We start from the raw sequence: 16,641 nt of genomic DNA, 5'->3' as shown, positions 1-16,641 counted from the left end.
TTCATTTTACCCTATAATGTTAGAAAGCGATAGATAACCTATTCAATATTATCAATAAACCTTAGGTCTTTTTATATTACTAGCTGTCGTCCGCGACTCCGTCCGCGCGCAATTTAAAAAACTTGAAAACTATGTTCTACATCTGTGGTAATTTTCATCAAGATCCGTACAGCAGTCCCGGAGATATCCTCAAACAAACATCCATCCATCTAAACATCCCCATTTATAAAATTAGTAAGATTAGAGTAGACTAAACATTGTAAACAATTTTTTATGGCAACTAATTCTATTTTGTATCAATTAATTTTTTTCTAGCATTTAAAGATTTACATGAATGGAGCAGATCTATTTTTTACACTATAAAAAAAAGACTCAAAAATTACAAACTCGACGTAACTCCTAGACTACATTGTCTTCAGCATCAAAACTTGATGACTGGCTGAAAGAGAAATCTGTCTTTTTGACTATATTTTTTGGTCTATTCATTTAATTCATGAATTTAAAAGAGATTTCTCGGTAAAATTTACCTAGAATTCATTTATAAAACAATTAAATATTGTTTACGAGAAAAATTAATTACATTTTTGTTACGAAAATGAAAAAAAAAAAAACTTAAAAATAAACTCACTAAAAATACCTTAAAACGAAATAATGAGCAAATGACATTGAAAACATTGCAAATAAAATAACCAATCATTTAAAAATAAATTCATACATGATTAGTTTCCACGACTTTCTCCGCTTTTTTTCTCTTCCTTCCTTCTAGATCCGAGTAAATATCTTCTAGACTTCTCATTTTAGTTTCTGGTACGCAGAAGATAAGATAGAAGACATTTGATAGACAGATGAAACTGAATATCCAGAATGTTGAATGATATCCTATCCACGTGTTTAGAGGTGCGAAGAGTTTTAACAACGCGAAATCTGTACCAAGAGATATCGCCATGATGAGAGTCGCCACTGTGCCTCGGAGCTGGAAGAATTAAAATGTAACATTATTACTTAGTCAAGTATTAACGTACTTCGAGAGGTACTATTGGCTTAAGCCTTCTAAAATCCAGAGAACATTCATCACATACATTTGGTCTCAGAAACCATCAGTTATTAGTTTCAACTTTCACGCAAACCATTTATCTCAGTCGTATCCCTACCGAATGTTTGCTTCTAAAAAAGAAAAGGGGGTCTCTGTTTCGACTATTGCTGTCTCTTTCTGTTAATTAGAATGAGAGGGATGGATATAATTTAATACAGGTTTAACGATATGGGAGATTCACTGCTAGAAATATTTTCTTACCTGGAAGTTAAACATCTCAGTCATAATGACGAACGGTAAAGGTTGTAACCCTGACGCATCAGCGAATATACAAGTGCAGAGTGCAACAATTGGCACCCAGCCCGGCATCAACACGCCGACACTCTGCAGGTAGAACCACACGCCCAGCAAACACATGCTGAAGCCAGCAACCACACTGGTTACTGATAGAAGTGGCTGAGAAGTAAAAAGAGAAATTTAGAACATCCTGTGTGTTACAATTGTTAAATGAATGAGATACTAAAGTCAACTAATTTTACCCCTACCCTCTGACAACAAATCGAACGACATTTCGCGTACTTTATAATTTTCATTTTAAAATCAATAGATGGCACTGTCCTTAAAAGTTTTCTCTGTAACTTACAAATGTTAATTTTTTTTCCTTTTTTTTATATTACAAAGTGGCAAACGAGCAAGCGGCCACATGAATTCGCCGAAATGGCGAAGCGACTGCTGTCCATAGACATTTGCAATTGCAGATGCGTTGCCTACTCCCAATCGGCGAAGGAAGAGACGCACAAAAAGAGAATATTTAACCTTCCTATGCATCTCCTCCTTCATCAAATCCACATCCCCTTCCCATCCTTTCCTTATAAGAAAAGGGGTGGGAAGGGAAAACAAATTAGTCTTCCGGCACTACACTCATCAGAAGAAACGCGGAATTACTTCCACTTGACGCCTGTCTTCTGTGTGGTCGTGGTATTGCACCAGGCGAGCCGACCAATTCGTGCAACAGATGTTGTGGTTGCTGGCGTCTACCACTGTTCTTTTAATTATATTGTCATTGCCGTGTACTTAATCGCGTATAACCTTCCTTACTAATTGGTCTATCAAATGAAAAAAGAATCACTCAAATCGATCCAATAGTTGTCGAGATTAGCGAGCACAAACATTTCACACTTGATAATAATCTTACCTTTCTCCCAGCGCGATCGACAAGTTGACAAGCCAAGAATGAGCCTATAATTTGCACCGCAGCGAGTAAAATTGACTGCTTGTTGGGTGATAACGCAATACTTGTACCAGGGTCTTTCCCGGCTTCAGCAAATATATGACTTGCGTAAACCAAAACGGCTATACAACCGCAAAATTCACGCGTTAAGTTCACAATGAGTGCGACCCAGAAGGCCTTAACTGCTGTCTTGTCGGAAACTGAAACAAGGAATAGATGTCAATTGAGGGGTTATTATTTGAGGGGTATTGTTGCTGTAACTAAGGGTGATCTTTACATTAGATTTACTGAAACTACACTTAGGGGGACCACTTAAACTTAATGGTTGTTTATCGGGTTTTAAATCACGAAATAACGAGTAAGAGTGATGTAATATAAGATATCAAGCGTGCAAATGAATAAACAAATTATTTAAATATTACTTTGTACTAAAAATACACGTAATTTTAAGTAAAGGAGGGGGAAGGGTAGTCTAAAAGTCTAAACTAATATATCACCAGAGGGGGGTGAGGTCAAAAGCTTAAAAACATCACGTGGACGACTCCTAAGATTGTGCTCGTCAGACGAACTCTAAATTTGTTTTCAATCAAAATAAACAAACATAATAAGGAACTTCTGGGACGAAATCATTCAGCAAACAGATTTATTGTGCCAATTGAGGAGTGGACGCGAACGCCCTTGATATTTGAGCCCCGCCATTACTCTCAATTCGCGTCGGTAAGTAATTCGGTTGCTTGTGTTCGTTGCGTGTCAAATGCCACTCTAGGGGTCAATTGGTGATGTCAAGCGGTCGACGACGTCATAAGTGTCAAATTTGAATTCGCATTACCACTGTGGGAAACATTGTAGGGTTAATATTCTGTTTCTTGGATTCTAAGTCGTACAAAATTTGAGGCTGGTGTACTGAAAAGGTGGCAGGAGTTAAATAACTTACCGTGATTTTCTGAGACCAAAATATCTGTATAAAGCATATCGTCATCCCTGTCATTATCTTTGACACAATAGAGATAATAATATGTTTTAAATATAGATTTCGGCGGTCCTAGAATCTCACGGTTAGACCATTATATAAGTTGGCTTCTTTCTAGTGATAAAAAAATAACTTACATAAAAGCCTCGGTGAGAACTTAAGTTCACTGGTGGTCTGCTCGATGATGAGCCGATCAACTTCCTCACTAATAGTCTTGTCAGTAGGAGGAAGTGATCGTAACCAGCCCAGCACCTTCGCTGTGTCCTGTCAAACAAGAATTATAAAGTTTTTATTTAAAGAGACGCGTCACAGTACAATTAAGTTTAGAATTTTGTTGGCAATTTGTGTTACAAAATTACGCCTAGCTGTCTTTTTTTAGGATCTTTAAAATGTGAAACTAGAGTTAGGGTAGCCAAGGCAAGAGTCCCGAAATACATACAGAAGACTGTAGAGTTTCTACCAATTTCTATCTTTCATTTTCCTCATCTAAACATCTCGTTAGTGGCTATATTGGATATAACTAACCATAGAGTCAGCGGTGGTAACCTATAGACAATATAAAAAACCGCTTCCTTATTTTTTTTAAATAAAAAATTTCCACATAAGATAATTTCTTTACATAAGCAAATAAACGTTTCACAACAATTATAATATGTTTGCATTTAATAACAACACGATATTTGTATAGAGAACGAGTTGCGAGAAACTTGACATCAATCAATTATGTATGGAGCTGTATGACTTTTGTATGATGGTCTTTATTGCTTTCAAATGAGCTAAATGAATGTAACGTAAAGTCTAGTTCCTTCCTATTGAAATGTAGATTGCATATTATTGTATCGTGTTATTGCATTTTGCCGTGTGATTATTTAAGGTTGGAAGAATATAGTAAAATACTCGTACTTTGATCATGTTTTTAAAATGTTATTTAAACTGATGTATAGGTATTTAAACTTGATATCCATTATATCAATAAATGTAAGATTATTACATAGATTTTAATATCTCATTCCAAATAACCGCCATTTTGTAAGCAGAGAAACGTCAAATTCGAAACTCGGCGGACATTTTGATACGGAGCATTTTTATTTGTATCGCCAGTTTTCGAAAAATGAGCCATAGGTGCTTAATTTTTTTTATAAAAATCTAATTATAACAATCGTACCTAAAGGCGGGCATTAACTCGTTAATCTGTTAATCGTTAATTAACGAAGTTTACATTTCGCTTAACGGATTAACTTTTAAGTTAACTTCAAAAAGTGTTAACGCTTTTGTTCAGTGTTTTGACTCCAGGTTCAATTGCAATCAAATTAGTCAAGTATGAAAAGATCGATTTAATGAGTTAGATAATGTACAGTGAAATTAATATGTGAAATCAGTGTTGCCAGAATAAGTGTGAAATTGTAAATTCAATTTACAAAAGTGTGTGCAATTCATGCACATAATCAAAGGTCATCAAAAGATCTTATTTCCACTTGATTTACCTATTTCTCTCAGCCTCAAAAGCTGTATAATTTTGGTATGGTTAACTTTTAACGATTAACTTACTTAACTTTATTAAAAAGTTTACTTACTTAAAAAGTAAGATTTAACTTACTTAAAAAGTTAACTTCGTTTATCGTTAAATTCTCGAAAATTTAACGATAAACGAAGTTAACTTTTTAATTAACGCTTTAACGATTAACGAAGTTAACTGTTCGATTAACTATGCCCATTTGTGATCGTACCTAATTGTAGGTGATACGACTGCTAAAAATACTTGTACATATTACATTTTTTTGTCTTCATTTATTCGTAAATAATGAAAGGAATAACTAACCAATGGTTCCTATGTGGTATCTATGTTCTATGTCTTTTAATTAATTTGACAATTACTAACTATTGTGTAAATTTATAAGCAAATTTAAAAAGAAAAAGAACTGTAGAATTTGGTTGTCTATTGTATGTTCATGTTTGTTGCGCTGTAATTAATAATAATCATAATCTTAATAATGTTTAAAATGTTGTTTTGTGAAAACTTTTGTTTCAAACATACGATGGCTTACGTAGGAGTCATCGAAATATCTGTCTGTTCTGTCTGTCAGTTCTGGAGTAAGAACTCACCTCGTTCCTTCCACACTTGACCAAGTAGGACGGCGTCTCCGGCAGCTTCAGCAGTATACAGAAGTGGACCAAGGGTATTGCTAGCAGTATCCAAAGAACCGTGTTAAATGGTAGGAGGTCGCCCAACACGAATACGACAAGATTACCCACAGTCTGTAAAGATTTTGAATTAATGTTTTACAAAACACGTATTTTTTTTCTTGTTGAATAAACCCAAAAAATTTTGCCATCTGAATTTAAAGTCCTGCCAATAAAAGATTTGGTATAACTCAATTTACTCTAAAGTATTTCATATTTAATACACTTATTTAATTTAGGTAGTTGGTTATATAGAAAACTGTACAATTCTTAATGCAAGCTATATTTATTTGTATTGTACTTAAGTCATATAGAATTATAAAGGAAAACCATTTTTACTGTAATAAAATTAACAATAGCTAAATACAGGTGATCATTAAACAAGATTTCAGATAACTGAGCTGGATTTCCCCTAAACCTAGCACATTTGTACTAGCGCATTTTTCACGCCGCGTAAAAACTGCGTTGATGGCTGTCGAGCGATGAACGGTTTAAAATGACTCTTCTTACATTCGCCCAAATGAAACACGACGCGATAAAAAAACAACGCACTTTAAAAGCGCTGCTAAATTAACAGATGCATGGAAATGCGTTTGTTCTATATGAACGCTTTTTTAGCGTTTTAAAAAAGCGCCCTTGCGAATGGATTCTTTATTTAAACTTAAAGACTGAGGGTATGACTAAATCTCACCTGTGAAAATATAACAAACGTGCCAGTCATTCCTCTGATGCTATCTTCACTGATTTCTTTGACGTACAGCGGGCAGACGACAAAACCACCGCCAGACCCGAAGCCGATAAGTGCACGTGCACCGATTAGTGCTATCGGATGAGTACACATCAACTTGATAGCCCATCCAAGCTGGAGAAGAACATATAAATAAATATCAAAAGAAAGATCATCATACAGATATAAATAACATTATAGACAAGCCCTAAGTATTTAAATTTTTTTTTATATCATAAGGTAGTAAACGAGCAAACGGCCACCTGGATTCGCCGCAATAGCGAGGCGACAGTTGCCCATAGACATCCGCAAATGTAGATGCGTTGCCTACCTTTAATCAACGGAGAAGGGGACGCACAGAAAGAGGATATTTCTCCTTCCTATGCATCCCCTCTTCCGCCAAATCCATTTTCCCTTCCCATCCTTTCCTAAACATATTATGATCCATGTCATCATTGACAAAACAGAGATATGTTTTAAACGGAGATTTTGGTCTTAGAAACCCATGACTAGACAAAGTGCTCGGAAGCGATTCCATAACGAAGTTAAAAATCAACTGACGTGACAATCACGTGGCTTAACCAAAGTTATTGTTAAATCTATACATTATTGAACTTCGTTATGGAAGAGTGAATGCGTTGTCTATGGGGAATATCGGACATAACGGATTTTTCCTATTGGGCCGATTGATCGGTAAGCCGGAATCAGCCCAACGGGAAACAAAAAAATATTTTCCTTTCTTAGATGACATCTGGTTTTATAGAGGACCGATTATAAAATAAAAATAAAAATACGCTGTATGCTCTAACATTTTTTTTATCTGAAGCCTTTGACAAAACTAACTTAATGTTATTTTATACTGTTGGAACATTTACAATTTTTTGTCAATTAATACCGTGTTTAGATATTGGCTTAACTTAAAAGATACTAAACAGCATGAACCGTTATAGGCAAAGACTGACAGGTAAATATTGCAAGGCGCCGTACGTTTCTATCCATTGAACACGCGTTATTACGTAGTTTAACTGTTAAGGTTACATAACCATTTAAGGATTTACAGGTTATGTTTTGAGATTTGTATAATTTTAATAATAACAGTTATTGCAGTTCTAATTTTAAATGTTAAAGTAAATAAATTTTGCTTGATCACAATTTTCAAGCGATGCTTGTTAAAGGTATTTTTTTCTAACCTTAAAAGTTATAATTTTACTAGCTGTCGCCTGCGACTCCGTCCGCGCGCAGTTAAAAAAATTTAATAGGGGTATGAAAAATAGATGTTGGCTGATTCTCAGACCTACTCAATATGCTCACAAAATTTCATGAGAATCGATCAAGCCGTTTCGGAGGAGTACGGGAACGACCATTGTGACACGAGAATTTTATATATAAGAAGATGTGTTAAAAACGAAGGTTTTAAAATTATATTCATTGTAATCCGATTAAAAAGTACTATTTTAAATATTTATTATCCAAATTATTAATAAAGTTTATACTCTGGTACACTATTCATTTATCTTCGTAACTCGTTTTCTCGTCAGTCACGCATCGTGTGTACAAGCCTTATTAAAGCGTATGATTGGAATCGAAAGGGCTTTCTCCGTAAACTCACGTCTCAATAAAATGTCTAAGTGTATAACGGAACTGTAAGCAAAGCGAGCCATTCTCTACTAAATGCACTGCGTGTTAGCTAATTTTAGAACTTTACAATTATAGTTGTCTGGCGCGTAAATGCGTAATGTGTGAAGGCGCCTTCAGCAGTCACGTAATGTGTAAATGCACCTTCAGTTTTAACCTAATGTTTAAAGGCGCCTTTAAGGTTGAATGTAGATGGTAGAGGAAGACCGAAGAAAGTTTGGATATATTGTATGAAAGAGAATATGCGGAAGAACAAAGTAAATTCAGATATTACTGTTGATAAATATATAATGTATAGAGTAGTACATAACGCTGTGTGAAGGTATCTTTATATGTAGGCGCCTTTATAGCCATATTCATCAGTAATTCTACCACGTGCTTTGATAAATTACATTGAGTAAGACTTGGGATCAATTCAAGATAATTTTGTAATCAAGAAATCTTCTATGAATAGGTGAAATTATTTCTCTTGGACACTAAAATTAGAAACCGACCTCGCTCTGTTACATTAAACAAATCCTCTTTTACTTTTTTTTATTTAATGTCGGCTCACTACCGCTTCCTATAGAGTCCGCAATTGCAAATGCGTTGCTTACTTTTTAATCCACAGAGGAAGGGACGCATAGAAAGAACTTATTTCCCGTTCCTATGCGTCCCCTACTCCATTAAATCCCCATCCCCTTCCCATCCTTTCCTCATATTATAAGGGTGCGAAAGTAAAGAGGTCTAAAATTATGCCTCCAGCACCAATAACCTGGCTGTCTTTTAGGATCGACTACCTGACGAAGTCAATATTGGATCCTTGAGATCGATCTAAAACTATTTAAATTAATTACAATGAAATCATTCGAGATAAATTGTTGAGATCGGCCGTAACGTATGTATCAATGCATATACTATTTATGACGTTTAGATTAAACGGCGTATCCGATTTCGTTGTTTTTTATACTTAATAAGTACATAGTTTAAATTAATTATTACTCTGTCTATCCCTAGATAGCCTAGCTAAGGTATAAAGGAATGTTCCTAGTACAGTTAATGAAATATACTCACAGATATGGGTAGAGATGCGCATAGCAATGCGTTTTTCCTTCCAAATTTATCAGCCGCTACTCCATAGATGAAGACAGCTATTGGTGCGAAGATAAACATGATGGAAGCCATCCAGGAGACGTCTTCTTCGGTAAGTGGGGCGTCTGATGGTGAAGATTCACCCATCAGTAGAGCCTTGTTAGGTGATATCCAACCCATAGCGGTCCCGTAAGCTAAGATCGGCATACATACTGAAACAAAAAAAAATATTAAAGTATAAGATAAACTAAAAAACATTGGTTAATTAAAATTATTTTGGAATGTAGAGTAAAAGGTCAGTGAATCCTTTGTTTACAATGTTTTAGTTTTATTTGAAACTAGCTTTTACCCGCGACTCCGTACGCGCGGAATAAAAAAAAATGCACACAAGATAAAAAAGTTCCCATGTCCGTCTCCTAGTTTTAAGCTACCTCCCTATCAATTTTCAGCTAAATTAGTTCGACCGATCTTGAGTTATAAATTGTGTATATATAATAGATAAGCTGTCATCCGCGTCTCCATACTCGCGGTGTTAAAAAACTTAAGGAGCCAATGCATTCTTCCAGATTATGTCCTATATTCATGCCAAATTTCAGCTGGATCCATGCAGTCGAACATTTGCATTTATGATATCATAAAGATTACGTATACAATTTTTTTTAAAGTAGATTAACTCATATTTGTGAGGTTAACACTTTTTATATTAAGCTAAGTGTTAACTCTGGACCGCTTAACTATCTTACTTTAACTTAACTTTAATTCGTTATTATTAAACATAAAACAAAGATTCTCAGTAAAAATGTTTTGCTCCGAATCTCAGAACGTGGTCTTTGCGTATAATTGTTCATATTTGCATTGCTTTATTAGAATTTATTTTCCTCGATATGTTCTCAGTAATTCGTGTTCAAGTGTTTGTGGTATTTATTTCAAATATCATTGCGGCCTAAGATCTTAAGCGTGCTGCGCAGTGCTCCCCGCAACCCTCTACGGTCCGCTACACCTAAAATTGATTTGCGCAGCAATTCGCGCGAAGTTAAGAGCCATTTAGAGATCTGAAAACTACTATATAGTATGGTGATATGTAGCTTTTTCTTTCTATGAGGGTTTGTATGTCTAAGCTATTGTGACTTGTTGCTGAAGGCCTGACAGATTTTTTAGAGGTACTTTGTAATTTTTCTGTATTTATTTTCCTTTACATTCAATTTACAATGAAAACAATGAGTCAGAGAAGAAGTATGTATAACAGTTAGGTTAATAAAAAGGTAAACGATGCGAACGTACGCAAAAAATAGGCTCCATGAGTCCAGTGCTACTAGGGTTGCCAACAAACTTGGACGCGAACACAGGGGGGCGAATTTTTATTTTACTTCCCATCACATGACTTGTTTCACATAACCCACGACTAACCGTCCGTAATGGACGTCCATTAACCACGTGATCGTTTTTTTAGATTACCCCACCCCCCTTTACTTAAAATCACCTGTATTTAATACAAATTAATATTGAAATTAAACTTGAGTCATGAGTCATAAAATATGACCCGATATATTATTTAGCCCCCATTCCCTCCTTGTGATGTTTTTTTAACATCCCCTCATTCGAAACGCGCGTGAATGGACGATCCTTTACTGTGTGGATTTCGAATGCAGTTACACTTGTCTCTATATTTACAAAGGTAAAATAAAGGATAACTATATGTGTCAATACGTGTGTCCTAGCAGATGAAAACTAAAGTTACATGTGGCAACCCTAAGTGTTCGTCCAGTCTTACGTTTCTATCTATACGATTCCCATTCTATTTATAGTTCGGTCGGGATTATAGACCTCCTTGTGAAGTTCATTGTACCGTACTCCATTAGCCATCAAGTAGGTTCGTCATTTGTTGAATAAACATATACGACCAGGATAACACGTGATCTTGGTAAAATAGAAAGGCGTGAGGTAGAAGTCATTCCGCGCTTCGACTGATGAGTGTGTGTGCCGGAACCCTAATATTAGCCATCTACCTTAGTCATCAAGTTTTAGTTTCTTATGAGACAAAAAGAAGTTACATCGTTCTTTTTTTATTAGTAGACGCCAACACCAACGTTCGTTCCGTTGCATGAATGGGTCTGCTGCACCAGTGAAATACCACGACCACACAGAAAACAGACGTGAAGTGGAAGTAATTCCGCGTTCCGCCTGACGAGTGTACGTGCCGGAAGCCTAAAGCCCTTTTCTCTGACCTCCCTATTCTTATAAGGGATGGGAAGGGGAGATGGATTTGGCACAAGAGGGTATGCACAGGAAAGGGAAATATCCTGTTTCTGTCATCTCCTCTGTCGATTAAAAACTCAACGTTTACTTCTCTATTTTGTCGAATTTGTCGAATATATATTAAGAAAATATCAATATCAAATATATGAGAGCCTTAAGTGGCGATGGGCCAGCCACATTGCATGCAGATCGTACGGCCGACGGGGTCGAAGGTAGGGCTCCGGCAAGATGGACTGATGACCCGGTCAAGATTGCTGGTGGCACAGGATCGAGCATTGTGGCAATAGATGGGGGGAAACTTATTTTCAGTAGTGGACAAACTTTGGCTAATAATGATAAAATGAGACCCGATTAAACTTGCAATTCTTGTATTGAGACGATGAGACTTAGATCGGTTGTAAAACGATGAGATTCTCAATTGATCTGTGACAATGACATCACTCGCAGCATTACAAATTCAACTGCCGTTGACAAAGCGGTGTTGTTACACACGAAGTTATTTTGCATTTCAATCGTTAATTGTATTTACTGCATTTGTTATTAATGGCTGTTATATAACAACAATTAATAAGTACTTACACTTATACTAGTATACCGCCCCTGTTACGCATGTTTAGTCGTATTATTTATTATTTACTAGCTGTCGTCCGTGACTAAAAAAAACTTATTAGTACCTTATATGAGAACAGAACAGAGAACAGAACAGAGAACAGAACAGAGAACAGAACAGAGAACAGAACAAAGAAGAGAACAGAACAAAGAACAGAACAGAGAACAGAACAAAGAAGAGAACAAAGAACATAACAAAGAACATAACAAAGAACAGAACAAAGAACAGAACAAAGCACAGAACAAAGAACAGAACAGAGAACAGAACAAAGAAGAGAACAAAGAAGAGAACAAAGAACATAACAAAGAACAGAACAAAGAACAGAACAAATAAGAGAACAAAGAACAGAACGGAGAACAGAACAGAGAACAGAACAGAGAACAGAACAAAGAACAGAACAGAGAACAGAACAAAGAAGAGAACAAAGAACAGAACAGAACAGAGAACAGAACAGAGAACAGAACAGAGAACAGAACAGAGAACAGAACAAAGAAGAGCACAGAACAGAGAACAGAACAGAGAACAGAACAGAGAACAGAACAAAGAACAGAACAGAGAACAGAACAAAGCACAGAACAGAGAACAGAACAAAGCACAGAACAAAGAACAGAACAGAGAACAGAACAAAGAAGAGAACAAAGAACAGAACAAAGAACAGAACAAAGAACAGAACAGAGAACAGAACAAATAAGAGAACAAAGAACAGAACGGAGAACAGAACAGAGAACAGAACAAAGAAGAGAACAGAACAGAGAACAGAACAAAGAAGAGCACAGAACAGAGAACATAACAGAGAACAGAACAAATAAGAGAACAAAGAACAGAACGGAGAACAGAACAGAGAACAGAACAAAGAAGAGAACAGAACAAAGAACAGAACAGAGAACAGAACAAAGAAGAGAACAGAACAAAGAACAGAACAGAGAACAGAACAAAGAAGAGAACAGAACAGAGAACAAAGAGAACAGAACAGAGAACAGAACAGAGAACAGAACAAAGAACAGAACAAAGAACATAACAAAGAACATAACAAAGAGCAGAACAGAGAACAGAACAAATAAGAGAACAAAGAACAGAACGGAGAACAGAACAGAGAACAGAACAAAGAAGAGAACAGAACAAAGAAGAGAACAAAGAACAGAACAGAACAGAGAACAGAACAGAGAACAGAACAAAGAACAGAACAGAACAGAGAACAGAACAAAGAACAGAACAGAGAACAGAACAAAGCACAGAACAAAGCACAGAACAGAGAACAGAACAAATAAGAGAACAAAGAACAGAACGGAGAACAGAACAGAGAACAGAACAAAGAAGAGAACAGAACAGAACAAAGAACAGAACAGAGAACAGAACAAAGAAGAGAACAAAGAACAAAACAAAGAACAGAACAGAGAACAGAAAAGATAACAGAACAAAGAACAGAACAGAGAACAGAACAAAGAACAGAACAGAGAACAGAAAAAAGAAGAGAACAAAGAACAGAACAGAACAGAGAACAGAACAGAGAACAGAACAAAGAACAGAACAGAGAACAGAACAAAGAAGAGAACAAAGAACAGAACAGAGAACAGAACAGAGAACAGAACAAAGAAGAGAACAAAGAACCGAACAGAACAGATAACAGAACAAAGAACAGAACAGAGAACAGAACAAAGAACAGAACAGAGAACAGAAAAAAGAAGAGAACAGAACAGAGAACAGAACAAAGAACAGAATAGAACAGAACCAGAACAGAATAGATAACAGAACAGAACAGAGAAGTGAACTAAGAACAGAACAGAACAGAAGTAAGTTTCGGCTCTAGGTATTTTTTTAAATATATTTACGTAAGCAAACAAACTCTTAACTTGAAAATAATGTTACTATCAAATAAAATCATGCTACCAAAGAACAATAAACTGTTTGTAGTTGGAACTAATTTGAATATAAATACCAATATTTCATTGTACCAATTGAATCTCAGCCTAATGAAGCTTTCTATGCATTTCATTATGAATGTTTACTCTCTCTCTTCCTCAGGCTCTACACTATCTGTGTACCAATTTTCATTTAAATCGGTTTACTAGTTTTGGCGTGAAAGCGAGACAGACACAGTTACTTTCGCATTTATAATATTAGTAAGGATTGAATATTATTGCCAACAAAAATAAGTGATGTCTCGTGATGAACAAAACACAACGTGTTTCCTTCAGATAATTCGGCTCGATCTACAATTGGCCATGGATGTTAAAAATAATACTTTGGATAAGACGAGATATACAAATGACGAATAGAAATAAATCCTAAACCTTTTATTCACAATATTTTCACAAGAGATAATTTCATTACATTTACTATATCAAAAATAAATTTAAATAATAGAGGTTCTAGATATACATACATAGCTGTCGACCGCGACTACATCCGTACGGATTTGAAAAAAAAAAGTAGCCTATGTGTTCTTTCAGACTATGTTCTATATCAGTGACAAATTGCATCGAGTTGATCCGCTTTGGAAATATCTTCAAACAAACATCCATCTAAATATTCGTTTTTATAATATTAATAACACATGTATTACAAATAATGAATTACAGTATTTTAAAATATAAATTACAAATCAAATAAGCATTTACACTAAAATGCCGTATCCATTTTTATATCCTTGTAATTTTTTATTGCATCTTTATTTTTAGATTTTAACAGGTGCATCTAAATATTGAATACGGAAAACGTACTTTGTTACCTCGTTTGTTTAGTGTTTGTTAATAAAGTTCATAGAATTAATCGTACTTTCAATTTATTTAATGTTTTATTTATATTGTGACTAGCTGTCGCCCGCGACTCTAATAAAAATTTAATAGGGGTATGAAAAATAGATAGTAGCCGATTCTCTGACCTACACAGAAAATGAATATAATGTAATATGTATGAATATAAAATAAAAATCGGTAAAACCGTTTCCCAGGACTATGGTAACAAATATTGTGACATGAGAACTTTTATATATAAGATTTCCAATGATATTTGAACACTTAATTGGGATATCCCAATTGTATAGACAGTAAAATTTCACTTACTTTATTTAACGGCTTAAGGTTCGATTATATTTTTATTAAGTTATATGTCATTCAGTTATTATGAAAAAAAAATCGTTTTTTGTAACATTCTATTTAGAAAACAAGAGTTGACTGACGCCACATTGTATTGACGTTCATTGTTCATTATTAAAATAAATATGTAATCGAAATAAAAAAAAAAAAAAGCAATTTTTCAGTTCTAATTTAAAAAAAATAAGAATATATTTTTGCCCGCCGTCAAAAGGTTACGTTGTTGGATTTTGATGAAGTGTCAAATGAGATATTTCAAATTGGTCCAACTATAGAATGTTCAAGTTTTTGAAAGCGGCATTAAAGTAGAAATTACGATGAGTTTTTACATTATTTATATAACAAAAACTTTTGCATAAAACACATTTTCCTATTCCAAGAATGTGTCTTTATACGCGCCACTGAATGATTAATCGATTAAATATATCGCAAAAAAATTACACAATTTTTATCGGTTAATGATTGCTCGTAATTGAATAATGATACCTTAGTCATTAATGTCACAAGGGTTTGTTTTAACTTTCAGTAGATGTTGTTCGTGAGCGTCAGTGGCTCAGGTTAAGCACTCGACTTGCAATCTGCATGTCATGGGTTCGAATCCCGTTATGTTCCTATGTGTTATTCGAATTAAATATTATTTTATGTTTCTTTTAAAGGGCAAAACATTAGACATGTTTAATCGTTTATTAAAATTTATTATGCGATAAGTTTACGTGTTCTCAGGTCAAATAACATTTGAAATAATATATTGTTAAGTAATAGAATTACATCATTTATTATTTGCCAATTTCTATTATCAATTTATTTCTATAATGTTTTTTTAATTTTCAATATTAAATTCGACTAATATATAATACCATTTTATATATTACGAATAGTAGATGTCGTCCGCGACTTCGTCCGCGCGGGAAAAAACTTTATCAGTAGCCTTTGTATTCTTCCAGACTATGCTCTACATCTGTGCTAAATTTTATCAAGATCCGTAGAGCCATTCCGGAGATCTAACAAACATCCATCCATCCATCTAAACATTAGCATTTATAATATTAGTAAGACAGATCTTAGACTATAAAGACACCATGTACTCGTAGTAACGCCAGCGAGTGATTGAAAATTTTAGCTCCAGGTCAAATGAGTATGAACAATTGAATGGTACGCATTTGCAAACGGTTGTTTTTCGTAAATAAACTTCAAGAACTGCTCTTTAATTTAACTATAAATAAAAAGATTTTTAGTTAATATTGTTTTTTTTTATTTAACATCTAAAAACGAAAAACAATTTGAGATAACCCTTTATTATAATTTACTCAGTATTATTAAATTAATATTTAATATGCAAACATTACTTACCAACTATTGACATTAATATTTGATTATGTTTGCTCCCTCTCTTCTCTTCTTTGCTTGGTGTTACTTCGTACACTTTATTCACCATTTTGGAATAATTTAACAAAATAAAACAATAACTAAATTCAATAAACGTCCGTTGAAACAATGGCCGTTCTTTATTCAAATTATGAAAATAATTAAATTAAAAAGATAATTATTTTATAATCGACCAGTATTTTATCTTATTTATTTAATTTAAAAATAAAATAATTTCGATTTATTTTACGAAACTTCGCGTCAACCGGCGCAAATCGCGCGGCAATGTCCCTTAACGGCGTTCGAATACTGACATTTATGTACGTTTTCCCGCGCTCTTATAACTGCGGCAAACTAAGGGTTGCTCTCTTATACTTTTTTATGGTGTTTTTTTTAAACTGTTATAGATAAATAAACAATGGTTCTAAATGTTTCATCCAAACTTAAATGACATAAGATTTTTATTTTGA

At 34.5% G+C, this 16,641-nt stretch overlaps 1 protein-coding gene across 1 annotated transcript; it reads right to left on the bottom strand.

Moving 5' to 3' along the window:
- Window positions 1-705: 705 nt before the first annotated feature.
- On the bottom strand, window positions 706-16,339 carry LOC106713027 (facilitated trehalose transporter Tret1). Its single transcript, XM_045684520.1, has 8 exons — window positions 16,157-16,339; window positions 8,831-9,060; window positions 6,107-6,277; window positions 5,338-5,490; window positions 3,372-3,498; window positions 2,229-2,464; window positions 1,295-1,489; window positions 706-973 (listed from the first exon to the last, which is right to left on the bottom strand). The coding sequence occupies exons 1-8, from the start codon at window positions 16,239-16,241 to the stop codon at window positions 710-712; spliced, it is 1,461 nt and encodes a 486-aa protein (XP_045540476.1). The 5' UTR covers window positions 16,242-16,339; the 3' UTR covers window positions 706-709.
- Window positions 16,340-16,641: the final 302 nt, after the last annotated feature.

Source organism: Papilio machaon, chromosome 26 (genome assembly GCF_912999745.1).
Source record: "Papilio machaon chromosome 26, ilPapMach1.1, whole genome shotgun sequence".
Classification (NCBI taxonomy): Eukaryota; Metazoa; Arthropoda; class Insecta; order Lepidoptera; family Papilionidae; genus Papilio; species Papilio machaon.
This window is presented reverse-complemented; position numbering and strand designations above follow the sequence as displayed.

Coding starts and splice junctions, on each gene's coding strand:
- LOC106713027 (XM_045684520.1), bottom strand. CDS start 16,241: ATGGTGAATAAAGTGTACGAAGTAACACCAAGCAAAGAAGAGAAGAGA. Junction 9,061..16,156: donor AATATTAATGTCAATAGTTG/GTAAGTAATGTT, acceptor TTTTTGTTTCAG/TATGTATGCCGATCTTAGCT. Junction 6,278..8,830: donor GCGCATCTCTACCCATATCT/GTGAGTATATTT, acceptor GTTCTTCTCCAG/CTTGGATGGGCTATCAAGTT.